Source organism: Ascidia mentula, chromosome 2 (genome assembly GCF_947561715.1).
Source record: "Ascidia mentula chromosome 2, kaAscMent1.1, whole genome shotgun sequence".
Taxonomy (NCBI): Eukaryota; Metazoa; Chordata; class Ascidiacea; order Phlebobranchia; family Ascidiidae; genus Ascidia; species Ascidia mentula.
In genome coordinates, this window is record NC_138567.1 from 14,491,914 (window position 1) to 14,514,697 (window position 22,784).

The following is a 22,784-nucleotide window of genomic DNA, read 5'->3' on the forward strand; positions in this document are numbered from 1 at the left end:
ATTGGCCTCTATTTGCCATTAACTGTTGAAGAAACGCCTTTCTTTTCTCTACCTTGTGGTCGGATTTGTCTTTTTATAGAAAACTGTGTAATTGAAAACGGGAAAAGTTACGATAATTACGTGGGTACAATTTGCACATGCGTCCACTTATGGACTTGAGGGCTTTTTCCGGTCAAAATGTGTTTGGGTGATTTATAATGTTTATTCAGTGACCACATCCCTGTTGTTTCGTCATAATCCCACTTGTGACGCAACACAAACACGCAAATGCGGATATTAGCTACCGGACTTCGCTGGGGGATGTTGAGCTTCCGGGCTCTGCATAGTTGGCTGATTGAAAAGCTGATTAAAAGATGTAAATTTCGTTTGCAAGTTTCAAGAGAATTTGACGACTTTTATTGTGTATTTTGTCAGCTTTCTTCTTGGTTCGTTGAGCGCACATACAACATTCAACTACTATAAGTGACATCTACAATTTTCGACCTCAGAGAAAGTAAAATAAAGCTTGGTTCGATTTGCGTTGATTTTTCAATGCTTGAACATTCATATGAATGAAGTATCGCAAAATTGTTTGCTTCAGACCACTTGATTTAGTTTTATCTCGATGAAAATACTTACGAGGAACGAAAACTTTTCTCCTCTGAATCTGAAAAAGGAACCCAGTGTTTCACAAACATTTCCGATCGTGCATAAAAATATTTTCTTGGGTAAACACCATAAATAGTAAAACTCCACTCCGATTTGAAACCACTCAGAACACATAACACAGCGAACGAAAAATCCCTCGAGTTACTCGTGCGAACCCCGACATTACAGATTTGTACCGACGTCACTGCTATAATCCCCAACAACAAGCAATTTCGGAAGCCTGAGCGGCCTAACGGAAACAGGGCGCCGAAAATCGGACACCAGAAGGTATCAGAGCATCCTTTATTGGAAGTGTAACAACACGATTTAGTTAGTCATTGATTAAAAGGCCGCGCACGTGCGGCTGTCGCGTCACAAATGAGACGTTCTGTCAGGTGATTAGAAATATTTTCTCCCATTTTTAACTTCAGTGTTTGTCGCCGTTTCGGCTTCAATCATAAAAGCGCGTTGGTTTGCAAGTAAGGGGAATAAAAACATATTGCGAATGTTGAAACTAGGAACTAAATTAAAGGAAATTTATATTCGAAACCAAACTTAAGTCTGACTCAACAGCACAAACATTTTACAATCTACCTAATTCATCAAACCAACAACCAAACGGTGCTCCCAAATTGTTTCTCCTAAAATGGACACAAACCAATCACTTAAAAACTGATTTTATGTCACTGTCGTAACACCACTGCCGCAAGTGCAATGACCTCGGGCCCAAGGACGTAAGTCTGATTGTTTTTCCCAACTTCGCTTGTATTGATCCCATACTTGGACGTCTCAAGCATTCCGACTTTCAGGGAAATTTCTCCCCGGAAAATTGCCCTAATTTCCCGGGAAGGTCGAGTGGTTTACATTGGGGTAGCGGATCTAGTCGCGTGGGCGCACCCATGTAGATTATTGTTGGAGGAGCAGCGCCTCATTTGGTTAACCACGCGCCTTTAACAGGCTTTTTAACAATATTGGGAACAAGTATTTTGCGGCCAAATTGGGATTTTAGCGCCACCAAGTGTCTAAACAAACATGTTAATGTAAGTAAACAATTAGGCTTGACAGCCCAGGCATTGCAGCCTAGCTGGATCAGCCACTTTTTCAAAAAGTGGAAAAAGTGGCTGATCCAGCGAGGCTGCAATGCCTGGGCTGCCAAGCCTGCAAATCTAATGATCGCGATATGATAGCTGTGATCGCCAAGCAAGGACCTGCGCAGTGGGGCGATCCTGCCAATCATGCCATTGCATGAAATATTACTGTGTAAGTAAACAACTTCGATAGCCACGTGAGTATGAAACATAGTCCTTAAACCGTGGAAATGACATGTTGCTGATAAAAAACACCTAGAAGGCCGCTGAAACCGACCAGCAGCAAAATATGTCACTGCGTTTCATTTGTCAAGAAACCTGGCTTATTATTTCTATGAATATAAGCTCTCGTGGCTGCGCACACGAAGCCATTTTTCCGCCCATGGTGCTTAGCTGCGTGATGAAGCTTTCAGCTGCATTTCCGCAGACCTGAAACCCGACCACGTCACAATTACGCTTTTGTCGACACCAAAGTGGAAATATGTGTCATTAAAATTGAACGTTTGTCATAATTGCAGGACGCTTTCGGCGCCGAGACAATGCGAGAGGCGTAATTTATTGCATAAAGACCCCGAAATCGATTTGTAAGATCGGGACGGCTAATCAATGCATCGAGTTGCCGCATTTCCCATTTTGATCAAGCCCAGGTTCTATATGGGCGAACGCTGCACAGCTTATTTCCTTTAACTGTCAACGACTTGACGTGTTCCCACGAAAGCTCAGCAACTGTTTTGTGCAAATCGACAACGTTGCTTTGTATACGTGCGTCAGTATCTTACAAAGCTGTCGCACAGTTTGTGGTACACTTTCCGACCAATTTTGATTACAAATCAGGCCAAAAAAGGGGCAAAGAATTACTTGCAGAATGCATGATTCAGACGGGGAAATAATTTGTACATTTTTATCAAAAAGCCGGAGCACGTTAGTTCTTGTGTTTGTATGGACTCTTGTTTGCGCGAATTGTGTTTTTGCAGCAAAATACTGTTTTATTTGTTCAATCCTAACAAAGTTTTTCGGAGTACACATTTGTTTTTACATCATTGTAGAACATTTTTAAAGCATATACGAATTACTTAAAGTGCATATGACACGTAAAACAAAACATGTTAATAATCAAACTAAGAGATGTTCATAACTTTAGAACATTTTTGGCGAAAAATGTAGCTTGATACGACGACTGGTTTCTGAGATACAGCTGATCAAAGTCGCACTTTTGCCGCTGCGAACGAAATCGTGCGAAAGCGAGATTATTGTTGCGTGACGTCATAGAAGGCGCTTTGGTCGTGCGTGAGTGCTGGCAGCAAGCCTTATGCGTAGGAATGGAAAACATTGTAAAACTGGTTTAAGCATAATATTGCATTAAACAGGGGACAAAAAGTGAACAAGTGCAATAAACGGATTTTGATGTTAATTTAAGCTGAAGACAGATGGCCGCTGTTCGACCTATTATGTCTTATTTAGTTGTGTAATAATAAAACAGTTAGGCTACTGGGAGAGGGTGTTTTTGTTGTTACATCATTTATGATCGCTAATGTGATACATGAACTTTTGAAAACACGACAGAGACAAACCGTTAGTTTAGCATTGTCGTTTTGTCCACTCACAGTTATGTCGTTTCTGCTATACCCTGTGGTCTTCCGTTAAATAGGGACAAATAAGCCTTTGATTAGTGACGTCACAATGACAAATTTTTGTGTGATGCAAAACCCTGTCCTGACCTTTAAGGTAACGTAATCTGTGGAATCTCCTATGTTTAAAACTATTCGATCTGCTAAAAAAGGCGCCCTCTCCTATCTAAACAATGCATTTTTTCGACGCAAGCGCCTTATGTGATGTCCTTTTCTCCTCAGCGCAAACGGTTTACGATTTTTGGTCGCCGTTACTTTTCGTGCAGTTTTCTACATTTTTTAGTTGACGTAGAACCGTAAAACTTTGGATATATGTTTGTTGTAGATGTACCTTTAGTTTTACGCAAAGTTGTCATGGCCGTGTCATATGCACTTTAAGTAGGGTGCCCACAAACTTAACAATAATATCACCGTTCCCAGGTTGTTTATGTATCCTAATAAAAACGTAAATGAAACTAGTTTTTCTAACTGTGTACTTTTCCCATGGCTAATCGCCAGTTAATGACCAAGGAAAATTCGACGAGCAATTGTTACTAGATAAGTCGAAGAGCTATAAACCCAAGCACAACTCCCACCCTCTTGGTGGGTTTATGGGTTCGGTGACTGAAGGTCGTGGGAACGTCCGGAGCCAACGATGCGCCCTATTGAACTTATAGGGGTCAAAACACGTGGATTTGATACAACGGATAACAAGTAAAAATGCGTCAGAGTTGGAAATGTTTGGTTTTCAAAGTATTATGACCGGATTTCAGTTGAAGTACATCTCACGACTGGCACAAGCTCAGCTGTGGCTGCAAAATGTTTGGTTGACGTTCAGAATCCATTGCGCTGATCAGACGTCATATTTTCTTCAGATTGCAAAAGGAATAATAAGGCTGTCGTTTTTCAAAAAGTGTTGTGGTAGACTCTGCACGATGGTTCTTGTAAGTCACGTTGTGATTGTTTTGCACCCAAAACAAGAAGAACTCTCTGACCCAAGTTCAACCACATCGCGCATCTTTTTTTTCACTGTCTTTGTTGCAAACAAAGGCTGTTTATTGTCACGCTCTACAGGAAAGCGTTCACATGCACTTTATTTTAGAGCGCTGCATTTTGTTTACCCTCGGACGCGGCGCGGTTTTCGAAAACAAATCGCTACGGGGCTGCGGGTCACCCGGCGTCCGGTGACGTCGAAACGGGCGCGAAATCGGCACCACGTGGTGCGGGCCGGATCAAAGGCGTCCCCACACTTTCCCTCTCGTGTTTACAGCCGCAAACACCGCCCTCTTCCGTTCTCTGTTTATCCAAACAAGCACTTGCAAGTGTCAAGGAAATGCCACCACCGCTTTCCCACCCTCGCTGCGCGCCCATGCATGGCGAAGCGGTCACGTGGTGCAACTTGCTGAAAGCCTCGAATATCGGCGTCCGTTTGATGACGCGTTGACGAAATGTTGATTGTGGCAGCAGCGGTGTAGCGGTCGGTCTGTGAAGTTTTGTTGTGTCAACCCCCTGTAGCACGGTACGGTGTTGAGGGTGACACAATTAAGTGCAGGAGGTGTCCGCATGCTCTCGTGAGAAAGTTACGCACTTTTGCTTTAATAATGACGTGCGGTTTTTCGATGGGTTGGGTCCTTTCGACGCCCCAAGAAGCTTTTTCAATGAGAAAATGATAAAAGTGGGTAAACCAAGTCAGTTGTTTTCAAGCACCAGAAGAACTTTTTTCAATAAACTTTTGTACGCACGAGCACAATTGCAATCTGGTAACTTATCTTCTCCAGAAAATGATCATCATTTAACACGATTACCTTAAAGTTTCGAGTTCTAATATCACGTCATCGTGCTGGTAAAATATTCTATTTGGATTTCCAACCGTCGAGCTTTGGAAAGCAAACTGCCATAAACAAAAGAACGAGGCTGGTGTTTTTTGTCGCCCACGCGCAAAATACCCGAAAGTCGACAAAAACGGAAGAAAAACACCGGCTTGCCTTAATAGCCGCGCGACGGGGAAAAGTAGAACGACTTTCGACAGCCGGACGGCACGCGTGACTCGTTGAAAGGGCGCGCATTGAGTGAAAGGCAGTCAAGCGTGAGCAATCGGGCCACTTTCCCACACTACGTCACAAAGGCGCGCGCACACACGTGACCGCAATCGCGCCTGGGCCGAAACAGGAGACGCTCAACGCGTGCTTGGCTACCGGCTTCTAGCCAAGCGCAAACACCCTCTGTGGGGACCGCGAGTTGGTTGGGTGGAAAGGGTGATCGGGGGTAATGGATGAGTCGGCTGTCGGGAGGGTTCCACACATACCTGGAGTTCTCCTCTTTCCTCTTCGTCTGATGGGTCATCGCAATTCGCCAGACTTGATCTCAGCCATACTTCTTACCACCAGAATCGTGTGTTGGTTTTTCAATAGATTTTTGTTTTTTTTTATTCCCGACGCCTCGAAACGAAGCGCAAGTATTAACGGACCTTCCAGCAAACAAGTTTAGTCGGGCATGTGATATATTACCTTGGTGCCCAATGTATAGTTTTTCTCATGTGCAGGAGTGCAGCTCGTTTAATTTGTTCGTGTAAGAATGGAATATCTGTAATGTAAGCCATTTGTCATAGACGAGGTGTTTTGCTTGTGATGGAATGATTTCGCCTAAACTCATAGGCTGGGTATGTAAAATATTGAAGCTTCGAAGATTAGGCAACAAACCGAATTGTCGTTGTCCTGTTCATCCATGGTGAAATTTTGGTGCCGATTCCGTTTCTTTGCACACATGCGCCAGTATCTCACGAACCCATATAATGTAGCCCATCGGTCGTATGCAAAAGTCCTGACCAACCAAAGAAAACTTTATGCCATAAAATCCGCAATAAGTCAAGTATAAAACAAACTTACACTTACTACTATGCAAATGAGAGATAAAACAACATGTTATCATTTCAAAGCGTAACCAGGACACGGATATCGCTATTCATCCTGAAGTGGTTTCATGGAGGTTTTAGGAATGGAAGTAGAACTGAGTATAACCCTCTGGGACAAACGTTTAAGTTCGTTTAGGGCACTTATCAATATACAAAACACAGAACCCTTGAGCTTAATTTCAGGAAGCATCATCACTTTCTGTCGACAACATCTGCTCTAATAAGCCGTAATCGTGCCTCGGCGGGGTGATATAATTACATCTGTATCCCAGGTTGTCAATGGAAGCCACAGCCGTTGGCGCTAATGGCCCAGTAACATTTTACACATTAACATTCTCACGATCCAAATTGGAGGCTATTTCCTTTGGGCAAAGAAACCCAGGCAACGTCGTTTATCCGTAACTATAGCTTGCGTCGGATATATTTAATAGCGCTCGTTGGCGAGGTTAGTGATTTGTGCCGTAATGCGTTGGGCGCATTGTGTGTTTTGATACAGAAAACAGGATGGCTTTTGTGTCGGGTTATTCACGATGTCCTAATGGGTTTCAATCAATTCAGCCATTATCCCTAATTTAGCGCCATGTTGTAGCTCTTGGTGGGTAGCAATAAAAACGGTTATTTTAATTGTCCACGACATGGGGTATAACAAACATGTTGACTTCAGTTCGCTGGCGTTTGATGCAAATTTTTAATTATCCACGCAAAATCGCAACGAGATACAATGGTATAATGGTGTTGTTTGTTTAAACGATCGTCCCAGTCAACAGTAATACAATCATTTCTACCACGTTTGTTTGTTTTTGACTGCTGTTGTTACAGGTTCCAAGAAACCAAGCAAATCTTATCATTGAGTCGTACATACTGTTTCTTCCTGTTAGATCTCGGTCCTGTCGGCTAATTAGCCGAGAGACTATTCCACTTTGTGGTGACTGTGTGGTCGTGGATTCGATGTTACCAAACTAGGAACAAACTGCTTTAGACGAACCGCAGTGGAAAACAAATCTTAAAGTGTTATACGATATATTACATTTTACTTATTACTTAGAAATAGTCAGCACGTGGTTTTATCGTAATGTCACAGAGGTATTGACGAAATCCTATGAAGCGTCCCAACACCACCTGCATTTGATCACGCGCCGTGTATAGAATATTTTTGTTCAAAAGCGTGTCAAATCAAAGCGAATTTTCCGGCGTGGTAAATTTAAGGGGATTCAAAAATTGGGCTTGTGTGGTTTGTTTACAGTCCAAATAATCTCCTGTGCGCCCTCATAGACCGAAAAAGCGGCAGGTGGTCTGAGCAAAGGAAAGGGAGGCATGCGGGTGACTCATTGCCGAATTTTGTTGTGATTAGAAGGCAAAGGGCCGCGTTTGTTGGGGAGGGGGTCACGCGTGGTAGATGATGACTCGTGCAGGGCTGATAATGTCGTCTGGCGAGCACAAAGACGCCGGAGATTAGTGTCAACAAGGGGTGAGGTGCATTGCAGTTTCCCATGACGGCCGAGGTCTAATAGAAGCCGCGGCACGAGCAGCCCTTCACGCGCCACTGCCAGTCAACCCCCGCTTTAGGGGGCTCTTACCGCGACTGCGCACGCGCGTGGAAACAATACAGCTATGCCGGAAACGGGGGCTGACTTCGATCCCCGCCGTGTCTGAAATAAGATACCGTGGGGCGCACTGCAGTCCCCGGCGGTTCCAATACTTGGACCTGAGTTTGTGCCATAGGTCGAGATATTCGAAACCAACCGTGGTTGTGTTTTGTGTTAACGCCATGCGCTTTGATTCCACAGCACCTGGACGGTGTTGAGATTTCAATCTGCGTGTTATGCTTTTTGCTGTCATTGGAGTAGCTTTGTCTAGTCCAACTCCATCTCCATTTCACACAAACCCAAACAAGCCTTGACATCGTCTGGTGTTTGCAGGGCAGAAGCAAACTTAATTAGATTTTTATCTTGTCAATACCAAGGTTGTTATATTTTACAATTTAAGAACATTGATTGTCCGATAGAACCATTAAAACACGCAACTGAAGGTCAAAATCATTAGATCCCCATTGTCAATTTGAGGAGTATATTATGTTCAAAACTGCAGAACTAACAATGACCAGCTGTAATATTGAACTTTTAACAGCGACTTACTTTTCCCCGATTTGGGTTTTTCCTTAACCCCAGGGCAAGACGAGGTCACTCGGGGTAACTTAAAAGCACCAAACTGGTCACGTGATCCTGGGAATAGGTACTGTGTTATGGTTTCTTTGTGGCGTGGCTGTTGGGAGTTTACAAACAAGACGACGGTTCGCAACACCTTTAACAGAGCGGTTTACATGACGTGTTGACTAATTGGAAGCCTTCCAACCTCCACTCGAACACAGTGCTGCGTGCACAGTGATATTTAATTATGAATTCACATGTCAATTATCGTTCGAAAGTCATTAAGACCATGCAAAAATTTGGTTTACACAGCAAAATTGATGGAAATATGACTGCGTAATTTTCGCTTTTGACGATTTTTGAAATATTTTGTCGCACCTATACGTTTCATGAATTGAGACAAGTTGTAACTAAAAAATCCGCTCTGCCCACTAACTTCACTGTATACAAAATGTATGCAGATAATTGCCGGCAAAAATATAAATGCATGATATATTTTAGAATTTGAGCAACTTGTAATAGATTATATTTTCTGCAATGCAAACCTGATTAAAATACAACAACAATCAAAAAAGTTTATTAAACCGTTTTTTTGACGACTAGTGGTTATGGTCACAGGTTTTTCGAATGTTATATAAATTGAATCAAATTCTAGAATTACTGGATTAATCTCCATAAACAATTGCCGTCTTTCACCTGTTTCGTAAATTTATAAATCTTTACGAATTAGGTCTTCATTGATTTTGAAGCATACATATGCACACAAGAGGAAATAAAAAAATTAACAATTATCAGCATTATGTTTCCGTATTTTATTTCAGCATGTTAGTGGCTCATGAACCAAAACTACCGATTCTAGAAACAAAATCCACCGATTTTCAACCGAAACACTTGCGGGCAATTTTATTTCTTACTAAACTTCTCGCAGGGAATTCAAAAAGGAACAAAAATCAACAACACGAAAGTCAAAAATATGCACATAGGATTGCTGAGGGCTTTGACAATGGTTGCTAAGGGCGACAGCACCCCATGTCCGACTGACCACACTGTCACGTGACTGCTCGCTCCGTTGCCTATCGTCGTTAGTGTCAAAACTAAAGGCGACATATATATATCAGAAACAACATAACGACAAATAACTTACTTTTTCTCTTTTATAACTTGCTAAAGGTATGATCTGTTAAATATCAAGTGTTGTTGAAGATATGTGCAGAATAGACTCACGTGATGACTGTGTAGCTGCTGGACCGCAGTTCTCTGATGATATAAACACATCGTCAATTGCAATATCGCCTTCGTATCCATTCCCTCGCGTAATTTCTGCTTCAAATATTATCTGCAATGCATCACAAGGGAAGATTTTGTCAATAAATTAAACTGATATTGTTTTCATCTGGAAACAACAATAATGCCCATAAGAAATCAAAACACCTTTATCAACAAAAAAGACCTTGCATTTGTCAAACAGTATAGGGATTTTACGTCAAGTTTCATTCTTCAAACATTTCGAAAAAAACTTGGACCTCTTTCGTTAAGGAATTCATGGCTATTTTATTTATATTTATTTGGTTACGCAATCACATCTGGTATTGGATTCAAACTCAGATTATATGTTTGAGTGGTTAAAAATCAATTATGTCAAAAGTTATTCTGTGACCTGTTTATCAATTTTCCGAAAAAAACAGACAAATTTTACACAGCTCTTTAACCCCACCAAGCGGTTGCTCACCCGGTAAGGAATATCAGCGCGAACGGTGAATTGTGCTTTTAGCCACGAAACACCTTGTTGCCCACTCCTTCTCCACAGCTCGGTGTCATTTTTCGGTAGATTGGTTCTTTGTAAAACTCGAAGTATTCCTACAAACAATCGGTGAAAGCATGTTTTTTGTATACTGTCGAAAGTAACGTTGATTGCTGCTGGGTTTAACGGGCATAAAAAGAAAAATACATCATCGAATGCACGATGTGGAACAGAGCAACATGCTATCGTACGTTTTGGAAGCAGTACATTCATTTAGTTTCATCCCCAACTATATTAACATCTTACGCGATAAATTTGTCTTATTCATACACAGTTTAAACCGCGTAAAGTCAACTCAGAAAGATGTAATTTGAATAAATGAAAATTTAACGCAACAATAAATATTCAAAACGACGACATACCAATGTGCTTCCCAAGCATGTGGTAATAGAATGTCAGACAGTTTTTCTTGCGACTTTCGTCAAACATGTAGGCGCTGAGAAGACAAGCTTTGTCTCCCATCGTTGTCGTAGATGCCTCGATGTACATGTAACCACCTGAGCATACAAGAAACTTACACAAGTATCGCGTTTAGACAAATATTGTCCGCAAGGTAGTGAGTTTAGCGCGTATTTCGCCGTGATGAGTAATTGACATCGTGGGTCAAGGCGTCCAACATACATACCAAATTAAAACCTGATCGAAATTCTTGCCCAGGATGAACCCGGTATATAATCTCGATTCAGTACAAAAATATATGCGTTTGTAGGTGTTGTTCCTAAATGTTGATTACCAGCAGTGGTTTCCTAAATGCACAATTTATGCCATGACGTCTCGAATGAAAAGCCTTGAAATTCTGATAATAAACAACGGAGAGGTCGTCTTACAAAAATCATACAGTGTTCCCGTTTCTGCAGTAGTTATTGGTTCGTGGCATCTCTGGCTTACAGCGGAATAAGTATATGTGGTCTGAATATTGTATTTTTGGCCATGTATACGAACTACAACCAATTTACCGTTAACTTCTAGCTTTGTGTGATCAACGTCTGGTCCAGTATTGGGTGTTCGTCTGGCCTGTGTATTCTTATTGTTCCAAATCCAGTTCATTTTACCGTTGGAACTGCGCTCAAAACCACAGATCGCTTTGTCGCAAAATCGACAGGAGAAAGGATTATCTGATGAAACGAATTGAAAGGATTGCAGCTATTTAGTTTGTCATATTTACTACACTATTAAATTTCTTCTCAAAAACTGAGGTAACTTACCATCACTTGGATGTACGGTGGGAGCAACCCCGCTTACAGACCCTTTAGCAAAAGAAAATGTTACTATTTTTAAGGTAGCCTATATTAGTTCAGTATGTTGCGTTATGTCAACCAGTACGCTGGGAATTTTTTTCTCACATAAACCAATATATTTTTGTCCAGTTTTTTTTATACACATACAAAGATGCAGTCCCATGAATATGGTCCGCACTTCATTGATGTGCAAAGGTCACAATGCACATATCGCAAGCATTAAAAAAACTCAACACAAATGTACAAAATAGACAAAAGCGCTCAAAAATTAAAACTAAAACAAACAGCAGTATGGTTGCTCCAATCGCAGCAAAAACAAGTTCATCATACAATCTTTCTTATTAAACCTACTTTCAGATCTGACTTGTATTATAGTGGAGCTTGGATCTCCATATCCGTATGCCGTTTTGGGAGTGACTTCGATTTCGTATTTGCCGATCACGAGGTTCTTCAGCTTGCAAGTTATGCGTTCCCCGTATCCATTTTTGACTAAAATAAGTTTAAATTGCTGAGAGTGTCTAAGTGCACATTTTTCAACCTCCTTTCTAATAATTTCCACCAGACAAAAGGTCTGTTCAAATTTAAATCAATAAAAGACATCTTGTATTAAATTATAAGCGGATACTGATGACGCAAGCGTCGCTTGATTAGGTCGGAAGAATCCGTGGCATAAATAGGAAATGACAAAAAGTGAAAACAATTGAACAAACAAGAAGAAATGCTCACATTCAACATGTTGTTTTTCGCCGTTCCATGATACAGGAGGGGAATTACCACGTTTTGTAGTTTTCTTCAATCTTCGCCATCTCACTCTGCGAAACAATGCATTGAGATTGGAACAGCAATAAATTGCACTCTTCAAAAAACGGAAGCCTCGTTTTCCTAGTAGTGCATGATGGTAACTGTGGAAAAAGCGCTATAAGAAAGTGGTCATTATCACTAGACGAGTATCAAGTGAGCACCACAAAGTCTGTTCTTTGCAAGTTTGCAATAGAAAACCTAATCCGGATTTCTGCGCCAGAGAGCAAGGGTTCGAATCCCGGTGTAAAAGTCAAACAAACTGTACCGACAAGAGCCCGTTGGGATCTTGGCACTGCGGTGTGTGGACAGCATTTTCCCTAACCAAAAATTTGCTAAACATGCACACAATCGTGAGACCATTCAAACAACCTGTATTCCATCACTGGGTCTGCGACGTCTGGAAACTTCTGCGTCCACGACAGAAAGTAAACGTACGTATTTGGCGGGGAAGGTTGGACGTACGAGTCTTTATTGGTCGGAAGCATAAACTCGGGACCGTAAGCTTGTCCCGTCACTTCAATAAAACACCTTGTTGATCCAGCACAATTACTGACGTCACACGTGTAGTTGCCATAGTCGCTCGGTGATATAGTGGGAAGGACCAGCGTGTCCGACGTTTTGGAATTTGCGATCCCAAAGCCGTCCTTTTTCCACACATATGTTATATTGCTGAAAAAATACAAAGACACCTATGATTGCAATTTGTATTAATAAAATATTAGCAAAGTTTCCAGTAGCAACAATCGCAGATAACATAAGGTAATGCTTAAATGAACCCCTACACGGGTTCATTCGTGACTTAAAAATATGTAATATTGTTAAAAGTTTATTTTAAAATTGTCGGACTAATAATACTGGGTCTCCTACACAATATAACTTTCGAACAGAAAATTTAAAATCAAACGAATAGAAGTTTAAGTTATTTTTACAACTAACGTAAGTGGATTGGCATCGATTACACTGCACGGAAGAATCACTTCTTTTCCAAGTTTCGTTCTTATCTTGATGTTGGTTTGTTCCAACGTTGGCGGATCTGCAACGATTGGCATAAAAAAATTGCGCTTTTTCGAGAAATCATACAAATTATTTTCCCACGCAAAAACTCGTCTTACACAAAACCATAAGCTCCACGTCATCCTCATAATCTTGTTTTTTCAGCTTGCTGAAACCGTTATACCTTGCAGAAGTACAAGTGTACAATCCTGCGTCGTCACGACTCGCGTTGGGGATCGTCAGCACTCCGTCCTGTTACGAACATATACTTTATTGCATTTGTGAAACAACATAAAGGTTTTGAATTGATGTAAACACTGGACAATCTTACATAAACCCAATGTAAAATTTAATAAAAATTGTCATAAAAAACAATACAAACATAATAATTTTTCCAGTGCAATTACTTCTTACATGGTAAAATCCGCCGTAACATTTTTACATTACCTTTGTAACATCTTCAGCATTGCCACTAGGCATCGTCATGTTGCCGTCGCGCTGCCATAGTATCAGAGGTTTAGGAACACCAGTGGCAAAACACTCAAGTCTCGCTAGCTCCCCCTCGCGGACTGATACGCGCGATATCTTGCTTTGAATTCGAGCGGGAGCTGAAAAGAATGCGTTAGAACCATTATATAACACTTAATGCACTATGTTAGCATAGTTATAGTACACTGCTGCTTTAATCGTATCATGTGTTTTTTGGTTGTTTTATATATTTGTGATGTATATGCAGTAAACTTATTTGTATTATGCCCAGCAACCAGCAATAGTGAATAGTTGTATCAATATTTGCTCGAAAAAATATTCGCATAATTTGTTTGTCCTGATTCCAAAAAAGGTTCAAAAAAGAACACTGATGCCCAATTAGGACAAAGCAAAACCACCAGATTACAACTACAAGAAACAAGTTCCGTATCTTATACGATCTTATGAAATACTTCTTCAGACCCTACTTTTTCTTTGTTGCTATCAAAAAAATCAATAAGTCTCCACTGATGACATAGAACATCAGCGAACCATGAAAATGGCGCATTAGTCTGTGTAAAACACAAGCGCAAAGAGGAAGAGGCAGCGAGTCATGTAGCCTGAGTTCGGGATCCACACAGTGCGATGAAATATTAATGAGGAGGACTGATTGGGTTCATTTTGTAACCTCAACGGTGTAACAGCCTCGAAACTTAATAAGTTCACTGCTTCGTTGATTCAAACCATTTCCTTTTAAATGTGGAAACGTTTTATGTAGGTTTAGGCCCAAAGGACATTATTTTCAATAATTATTTTATCCAAGATAATCAATAAGATTTGCGGCACATTCACTGTAAGAAGTAATCCCATTCAAAAACGTCTTTCAAGAACAGGTCCTTTAAAAAATTTTGAAATCGACTGTAAGAAATACACGAACGTATGAGCTGCAGGCAAAATTTGCCGTGAAATGTCAGATCATTAACCTACAATATTGTTTTTAACAATAGGTTATCAATTTTTAACAAAAGGCTATAGTGTTATCTGGTGAGAAATCAATGATTGAACTAAAAGGTTTGACGAACTGATATATGAAATTTATCAGTTTAAGGATACAACGTCTTATTCAATGAATATAATGTTCCTAGAACGAATCTAAAATGTCTTCATGTTTTTTTTCTTCGGTAATAAATCTTTTGCTGAAAGTCAAAATTGTTCATTTTTACTAACACAAACGTACAAAATGTTTCCAAGCACGCGAACACGACTGTTCGTGTAGAAATACAAACAAAACATCGTGAAAAAAGTCCGAGGTTTTGTGCGTTATTGGCGGCGTTCCAGCAGTTGTTCTTTGGAACCCAATGCCTATCAGACGAACTTATTTTGTATCATTTGTCACAAACGACACAGAATTCTCGTTTTAAGTGGTGATCTCTTTTTGGAAAAGTGTAGAATGTTAACGCCTGATGTCACCTGAATCAGAAGTAACTGGGATGGTAGCTGACACACTCATGTTTACGTCACCCCGAAGTTGAGCAGTGCATATGTATTGGCCGTAATCGTTTCTCGTCAAAGTTGTGATGGTCAGTCGACTGCGGACACATATGTTAGAAATTGCTAGGCTCAAATCTCGGTATGTCAGTCACACAAACACAAGTTGGATTGACCCTCGAAATTGCAACATATTTTTCTTAAATTTGTCGACAAATTATTGTTTTTTATTACAATAAAAAGGTAATGTTAACATGGAAAAAATCCCTAAAAAAAAGAAAATACGAGTTTTCGCGTAGTTTTTGCTGTTAAAACTTAAAGCTTTAATTTACTAAAAGAACTCTTAATATAAAATTAGTCGCAGATAAAACGATGTGGTCTTTATTGAAAACATCAAACCTTGATTTTTCAGGAAAAGTAAATCCTCGCTTGATTTCTTCATTCTCGAGTGACGCAATACGAATATCGGGATCTAATCCATTCAAGATTTTAACTTTTTTGTTGTTACTATTCTGAAACATAGAATTTGTCAATACTTTAACATGGTAACGCTTTTTGAACAGTGTAAAATGTTCCCAAGTAAGCTTAATAATCAACCATTTTGAAGCCTAAAAAGCGTCAAAGCAAGCATCTCAGACCCCAAAGCGACAAAAGCGAACTTACCAATTTGTACCACGAATACTGGAGTTCGGAGTAAGGGGAGGCATCAGCATGACAAGTTAGTTTCATATCTCTATCCAAAGCCAACCTCCGATCGTCCTGCAAGGGATCGGGTGTAATCCAGTATATCATGGGGTTGATATCTGTAAATGTATACTTTGATCTGTTTGAGTGCAACAGTTGTATAATACATATCTTTGTAGTGTAATTGCATCTTCTCATTTCAATGCACCAATAAAATATATAATTTGGCATATAAAGTATTTATCAAGATGTTTGACGTCATATTTATCAAATTAAAAGCTCTTGAAAGCAGTCTGGTCACCAATCAAAAAGAAGAATAGAAAAAACAAAACTTTAGATCATGTCTTTTAGATCCCAATGAATACTTGGTGAGGCAAGAACAATGGATTATTGGTTTGTCATGTGTGACGTTACGAAATACATACTCACATCTCACTATAAGTTGCGTTCCTTTTTGAACTGGTAACCCAACATTGTTTTTCCCGACACAGAAATACATTCCACCGTCATTTAGATCCACTCGTTTTATAAGGAGGGTGTTTCTGTATAAAAAGCATATATAGTGAAACGGTGACAATATGTAAGCCAAGTTCGCATAAAGGAGCAACTAAAGTACAAAAATCTTAATGCTGTTGTATAGAAATTGTTGTAAATGCGGTCGAAGTTTGGCATCGGGTATCAGCAACTTTTAGTTCTTGGTCTTTATTTTCCATTTTGTGAAAAAATGTATAATGTCCGCCTTCGTGAACATTTAAACGTGTTTTCATCGCTATTAGGCCTCAATGATAACTTACTTGTCGAAGCATAATGATTGAAAACTCTTCATAAAAATTCTTTTAAATATCAGACGATTATAATTCGTACTTTTTTCTGATAACTTCCGCACTTGTCGGCAGGATTCCATCCTCTCGGATCCACGAGATTGTTGGCCTCGGAAATCCATTTATTACGTCACAAATGATTCGCACGCGATCTCCTCTATTCACTACTAAGGTTTCCGAAGTACGGAGTGAAATCTGGGGTGGTGCTGTTGAATTGTATTTCGGTGTTAAATGTATATTGCAGTACTTACAGCGGTTTTTAGAAATTGTTGTTTGGATTTATGAAGTGAGATAGGTACTTGCTTGCTTTTCAGAAAATATATTAACTATTATTTTTTGATTAGAAAATTTACTCGGAATGAAATGAGTGAGTTTAAAATCTCCATTAGTCTGTTTTCTTGTTCAAAACCACATTCCACAGTTATTCAAACGTTTCAAAATTCAAACCAATTATGTTTTATTCCTAATAAACATAGACCTACCTATACTGGCTGAGTATGTAAAATTGACGAACGTATCTTTAATCCGCAGCGAACTACCGCTGTTGATCGTAGTCTGACATTGGTAGCTTCCGAAGTGTAGAGGTTTGGCATCTTTAATCTTTAAATACATTTGCGATACCCCAGACTTGCTTGGAACGCTTAGCATGGAGATACCTATGAAGTATATGTGTTGTTGAAACACCATCAATATTCCATACAAATATTGCGCTTTATTTGATAACTCCAAAACCAAAATTATTTATTTTATTTCGAGCACTTTCAACGCTGTTTTGTCCTTCCGCACTAAGGACTGTACAATACATAGTTATGTTATGCTTGACGCAATACCCACCCCAGTATTTTAGCATTAACTGTAAACAGAAAAAGACTGCATTGTTGTTTTTTACTGGGGTGTGTTCAGGATTTCTAGAATAGGCGAAAACTCAATAATAAACTCAATAATAATTCACCATTTCCAAGTGATTCTGGTCGAATTTTTCTTCCATTTTTCCACCATATGAAACTAGCCGGTGGTTTGCTTTTGACTTTACATCCCAAGTATACGGTGTTTTCGAACCAGATGCTCGCACGCGACGTTTCCGACTTGGACGGATATATTGAAAAGCTTGGAGTGTCGAGATCTGCAACAAAACCTGTTACTATTATGAAGCATTTGAGTTTTACACATTGTTGGTGTTGGACTGGGGATAAAGTCATTTAATGCAAATTGTTTGTTAGCTATTTTTAATCTTTACAGTCTGTACAGTCATTATAGTTTTTGTATGTTGAGAACTACACGCACACCGCCGATCCACTTAATAAAAGAACACAGCAAAATTGTGTATGTTTGTGCTTTAAAAATAGGGAATAAATAAAATGTTTAGATATATACTATTTTTAAGTCATCAGTCCGGGCTGCTTATTAATTCTAGGAAAAGTCATAAAATTAAATTTTCCCTTTTACATTTGTGACAGTTGCGATGTTTTGTTGAGGCCCACAGTTTCTGCCAGCTTAAATCTATCGTCACAAAACACCAACAGAAACTTACAGTAAACCTTTATCGTTTTTATCGTCATCGATGGATTTCCAATTCCATTATCTGCTCTACAAGTAACTCTACCACATTCGCTTCTCTTAATTTTTGGGATGTAGAGTTGTGGGCTGTTTGGGTCAAGCGTCCGACTTAAAAAGGCAATGAAAACAATCTGATTACGAGGAAAAAGTGGTTTGGGTGGGCTTTCGATAATATCAGGACTTTGATGAATCATGGGGGGCAATAGGTAATGATCAGTGAATGCAACTATTATTGTTTTAATTTAGCTGTAATTTTAATAAAATCTAATGCTAATTTGTGTATTATAAGAACCGCTGAAGTAGGATTTGGTTTTAAACGGTCTTTAAGTTCGGCATGGGATACGAAACGTTCATGCGGTTGCGAACGTTTTCAGAAGCAAAACCATAGTTCTTTTATTTTCTTTGCAAAAGCATTACAGTTGTTAATTGAATTTCGTTCCGAAGATTTTGCAAAAGAAGATTGTGAATAACTTTGCAAGTTACTGGTTTGGGGAATTCTCTTATGTTTGACAACCCAAACTCACAATGGTTGGATCAATACGGAATGCGTAATTAGTCATGGAGCTTAGAGCAAATCAATATCTTACCAATTAGCCCTAAACTAGGACTTAAAGAAAGATCTATTCAACCTTAGCGTTGAACTGCAAAACGAGTTTTTTTACAAAACTGACAAAACTGATGTATGTATTAACATCGAACAATGAATTATTTTCTTTTTTTAATTTCCTACTTTTTATTATGTTTTTCTTTTCCTGCAACGTAAAAACATATCTTTCAACACAGGAAAACTTTCATTTATTTCAAAAAATTTTTAAAGCAGAACCACAGAGCTCAGTTAAATCAATTAAACTTTTAGTTCAGGAATTTTGTGGCTTTACCCGGATAAAGCTCCGACTTCGAACGACCATCTTATGACAGGTACCGGATGACCGTATGCCAAACACGTCATTCGCACGTCGTCAAACTCCTTCACGATCATGAATTCGCTTGCCACTGGATCGATTACCACACGTGGGCTTTCTGCAACAAAGAAATCTTTAACGTTCTCTGTTATGCTTCACGCCCTGCGCCAACTAATTATAACCAGTGCCCTTTTTTAATAAACATGGTCACATCGCTAAGCAAAACGCCTTGGCATTTCATCTGAAGTTCACAACTTAAAAAAAGTGGTTTGAAGCAAACATTTGCAGAAACAAGTCTAAGATCCTTTTATTGTATATCATCGACCTGGAATTGGGAAGTTTCACCAAAACTGAACAAACAAACGAGAATCAAGTTTAATTCCAAATCTAAGATCTTGCTTCCATATTATAGTGAAAATTCGGCAAAGAGAAAAATCCCGATTGTGGTGCAAATATTAGAATAAATTTACAATAAACTGCAAAAAGAGTTCTGGGCAAGTATCGGCGAAATGAACGACGGAAAAGGTATTTCAAAATGTGGTTTTGTTGTATGTTTTCATGCGTACTTGGAAATAATGGCAAAACGCCAATCTTTGGGCCGCCCAGAACGGTATTTTATGCGAAATCTATAACATTTTACTCTTTGGACGCACGAAACGTAAGACAACAGACTGCTGCCCGTCCAGAGCAGTTTATCTCCTTATTGTAGGACTCCCACATTTTGCGTGACTTGTTTGTGGCTGCAAAGAAGCCGGGCGCACACAAGTGAATCAATACCACGGATACCGCTTCCCGTTTCAACAGAACAACAACACACTAATTTACGAGATGCATCGCTCGCGTCATTCATCAATTAAACATGCTCGTTACTAGGGCGCCTGACTTTCTCCATTGATCGTACACTTGGTTTCATTTTATGGTTTTCTTTTTAGGATTTTCTTCCATGTTCCCTTAGGTTTTACCACGGCCTCGTTAGGGTCTAGATTAGCTCATTAACTTGGTGTCCCATGTCCATTTGGCGTGCGGCGAGTTAGTCAATCCGACGCGGTCATTAAAGAGTGGACAAGATCGATTTTACGGCCTAGACAGATGGGTTGCGTCGGTTCATTCTTCTTCATGATTAAACTGGACACAGTAACACAGCATAAAATCTTCGCGGGCCGTTCCACGTACAAATGCCTTTAAAAATCTTAAGAACAACACGTATAATCAAATCCAATGTATTTAATTCGTACTGACAGCTTCTTGCAATAAACTCATTGCGTTGCGCTAATAAATCCCGCAGATAAAAACCACTTGCAGGTTGTCAATGATTTTTTTTAAAGGGTAACATTCTCCTGATGGTTAGTTGTTATATACGCTTCCATCAGTGCGCTCCGATGCTGGTTTTAATGAAACCCAAATTAAACAGCACTATGATTTGGTTAGCGTATCATAACAAAATATTCGACGCGCCATATTCTGTAAAATGTGTTTAATTTTACAGATCGGCACTTTTGCGATAATTAACTTTCCATTGCACAGCAATCAAAACACCAAAATAGGCCAAATGTTTCAGTAACTTCCCGAAATAAACCGTCCAGCGAACATCGCTCAATCATGTTCAAAACGACGCACACGTGCCTTCCAACGTCCATTTTGGGAAGCTTTGGTGTGCGATTGTGGTAAATATACACAGAATTACGACCCAAAACACAGATTTGGATTTTAAATTTAGATAAATTTCGGTTACATATCCAATTTTCGTCAACGCCAGATACGCAACAATGTCTGACGCATGCGTACAAAAGATTTGACCCCAAAAATGGCATTAAATTACTGAAAGTTGTCATAAGCTTGTGAGTACCAATCTCGTAGTGAATTTATCGGTGAAAGACAGGGAATCGAATCCCTTGTCATACGAATGTAGTTCTGGTTCGGTTTTTCGAAGCTTGAAGTTAAATTATATGATGTTTGCACGACCCCCTTCGAACACCCTAAAAGCCACCACTGATTCTAAGTATCACTACTCTGGGCGATTAGTCAGTGGCGCAGACAATGCAATACAAGGCCGAATCTAATCTATATACAAGACGATATCGCAGTAAAGTTTTCATGGCATTGGCAGGATCGCCCCACAGCGAAGGTCCAGCAAAGCCAGTAAACCTACAAGACGATATATTAGAAAATTTTGATGCTGTGTGCAGACATGTACTGAAAACCCAATGAATTGATATCAAAATATATTAGTTATTTACTTCAAAACGCATATTTCAAACATTTATTACATAAACCGAGATTCGCTGACAAAGTACAATTCAGCAATGCTGTTTTTCGCCACTGCTTCCAGTCGATATATTGGGGATGACGCTAATTAATTTATTTCCTCCACGTTTTAAACGCATTGATTTGCGGAAAACTCAATTTGCTTTTCCACAGGCGGTGCATGAACAAGAATGTCACAAAAAGGTTTATTGTCAGTTTTTAGGCCGAGCAATAATTTGGCTGACGATGATGGGAATTTTCCACCTTTCTTGGATCGACACAGCTCTTTTTTGGCAAAAATTGAAGAAATTTTCATCTTACGGTTGAATACTTTAACGGTTGGTGTTAATCAAAAGACGATGAGACATATAGGGTTGCAAACGGTAAGCAACGGATTTAGCCACAATAATACATGCAATTTGTACACAGTGCATTTTGTCACGAAAATATCGTGAATTTTAGACACAATACACAATACTGCAAAATTGCAGACTCAAATAAACTTGAATATTTGTTAAATGATTCAACAACAACACACATACACTTCATGGCCATATTTGTTTTTATTTGGGCACTTATTCATGATTTTATTTAAAACAAGGTCTACTTACCATATGCTCCAATGGCAGACCGCCTTAGCCGACAGGTACCTCTGGCGAACATCCAAACAGTTACCACAAACAACAAGTACTTCATTTTTACAAAACGTGTCTTGTTTTTCTGTTGCAAAATTCTACTCTATGTTATTCTTCTAAATACACGAAAATAAGTACTGCATTACTACTGAAGTTTGCGCTGAAATAAGTTGCGAAGGTCGTATGCAGTCCGAAAGTAACACTTGTAATTAACCAGTCAGTAAAGTTTCGCGCGCCGGATTTTTTCTGCACCTTTTCCATCGAACCACGAAAAACCTCAAAATCGATCCGATGGTGAAGTCCTATCGATCTAGTGGAAGTTTGTCATCCTAAACCGCACATTATGCACTTCGACATAATTAAGAATAACATCATGGTGTGTACAAGAGTAGCACCCCAAAGCCCCTATTCAAATAGGCAGCCACAACACCTATGTCATACGCTATATTTACGTGGCATTCCACGAAAAAAGTGCATCTTTCGCCTTTACGCGGTTTAGAAAGGTCGCAGTTGGCATGTATGCTGTTTTATATGTTGCAGACCGCATTAATATTTAATAAGCTGATGGGCTTGTGAAAATGTGACACACTATTCTGCGATATGGTGGAACCCAAACATGAAACAAGACTCTTGTAGTAACTAATCTACATTTTAAGAATAAAGGTACAGTTTCATCAGGTTTGCTGCTTTCATTGCGGCCAATTTAAATCCAAAAGGCTTAGAATTTGTGGGTATTTATGTAATCAGTATATCTGTTTTTTACAATAACCAA

The 22,784-nt window shown here is 39.5% G+C and overlaps 1 protein-coding gene across 1 annotated transcript; it reads right to left on the minus strand.

Moving 5' to 3' along the window:
• Positions 1 to 8,990: 8,990 nt before the first annotated feature.
• LOC145889298 (MAM domain-containing glycosylphosphatidylinositol anchor protein 1-like) lies at positions 8,991 to 22,130 on the minus strand. The gene is made up of 22 exons (XM_082980232.1): positions 21,989 to 22,130; positions 19,110 to 19,251; positions 18,206 to 18,339; positions 17,627 to 17,797; positions 17,157 to 17,330; positions 16,718 to 16,880; positions 16,283 to 16,395; positions 15,833 to 15,972; positions 15,569 to 15,681; positions 15,152 to 15,270; positions 13,661 to 13,821; positions 13,333 to 13,465; positions 13,157 to 13,253; positions 12,590 to 12,889; positions 12,146 to 12,231; positions 11,771 to 11,908; positions 11,387 to 11,428; positions 11,138 to 11,296; positions 10,544 to 10,678; positions 10,110 to 10,237; positions 9,605 to 9,716; positions 8,991 to 9,474 (listed from the first exon to the last, which is right to left on the minus strand). The coding sequence occupies exons 1-22, from the start codon at positions 22,071 to 22,073 to the stop codon at positions 9,314 to 9,316; spliced, it is 3,006 nt and encodes a 1,001-aa protein (XP_082836358.1). The 5' UTR covers positions 22,074 to 22,130; the 3' UTR covers positions 8,991 to 9,313.
• Positions 22,131 to 22,784: the final 654 nt, after the last annotated feature.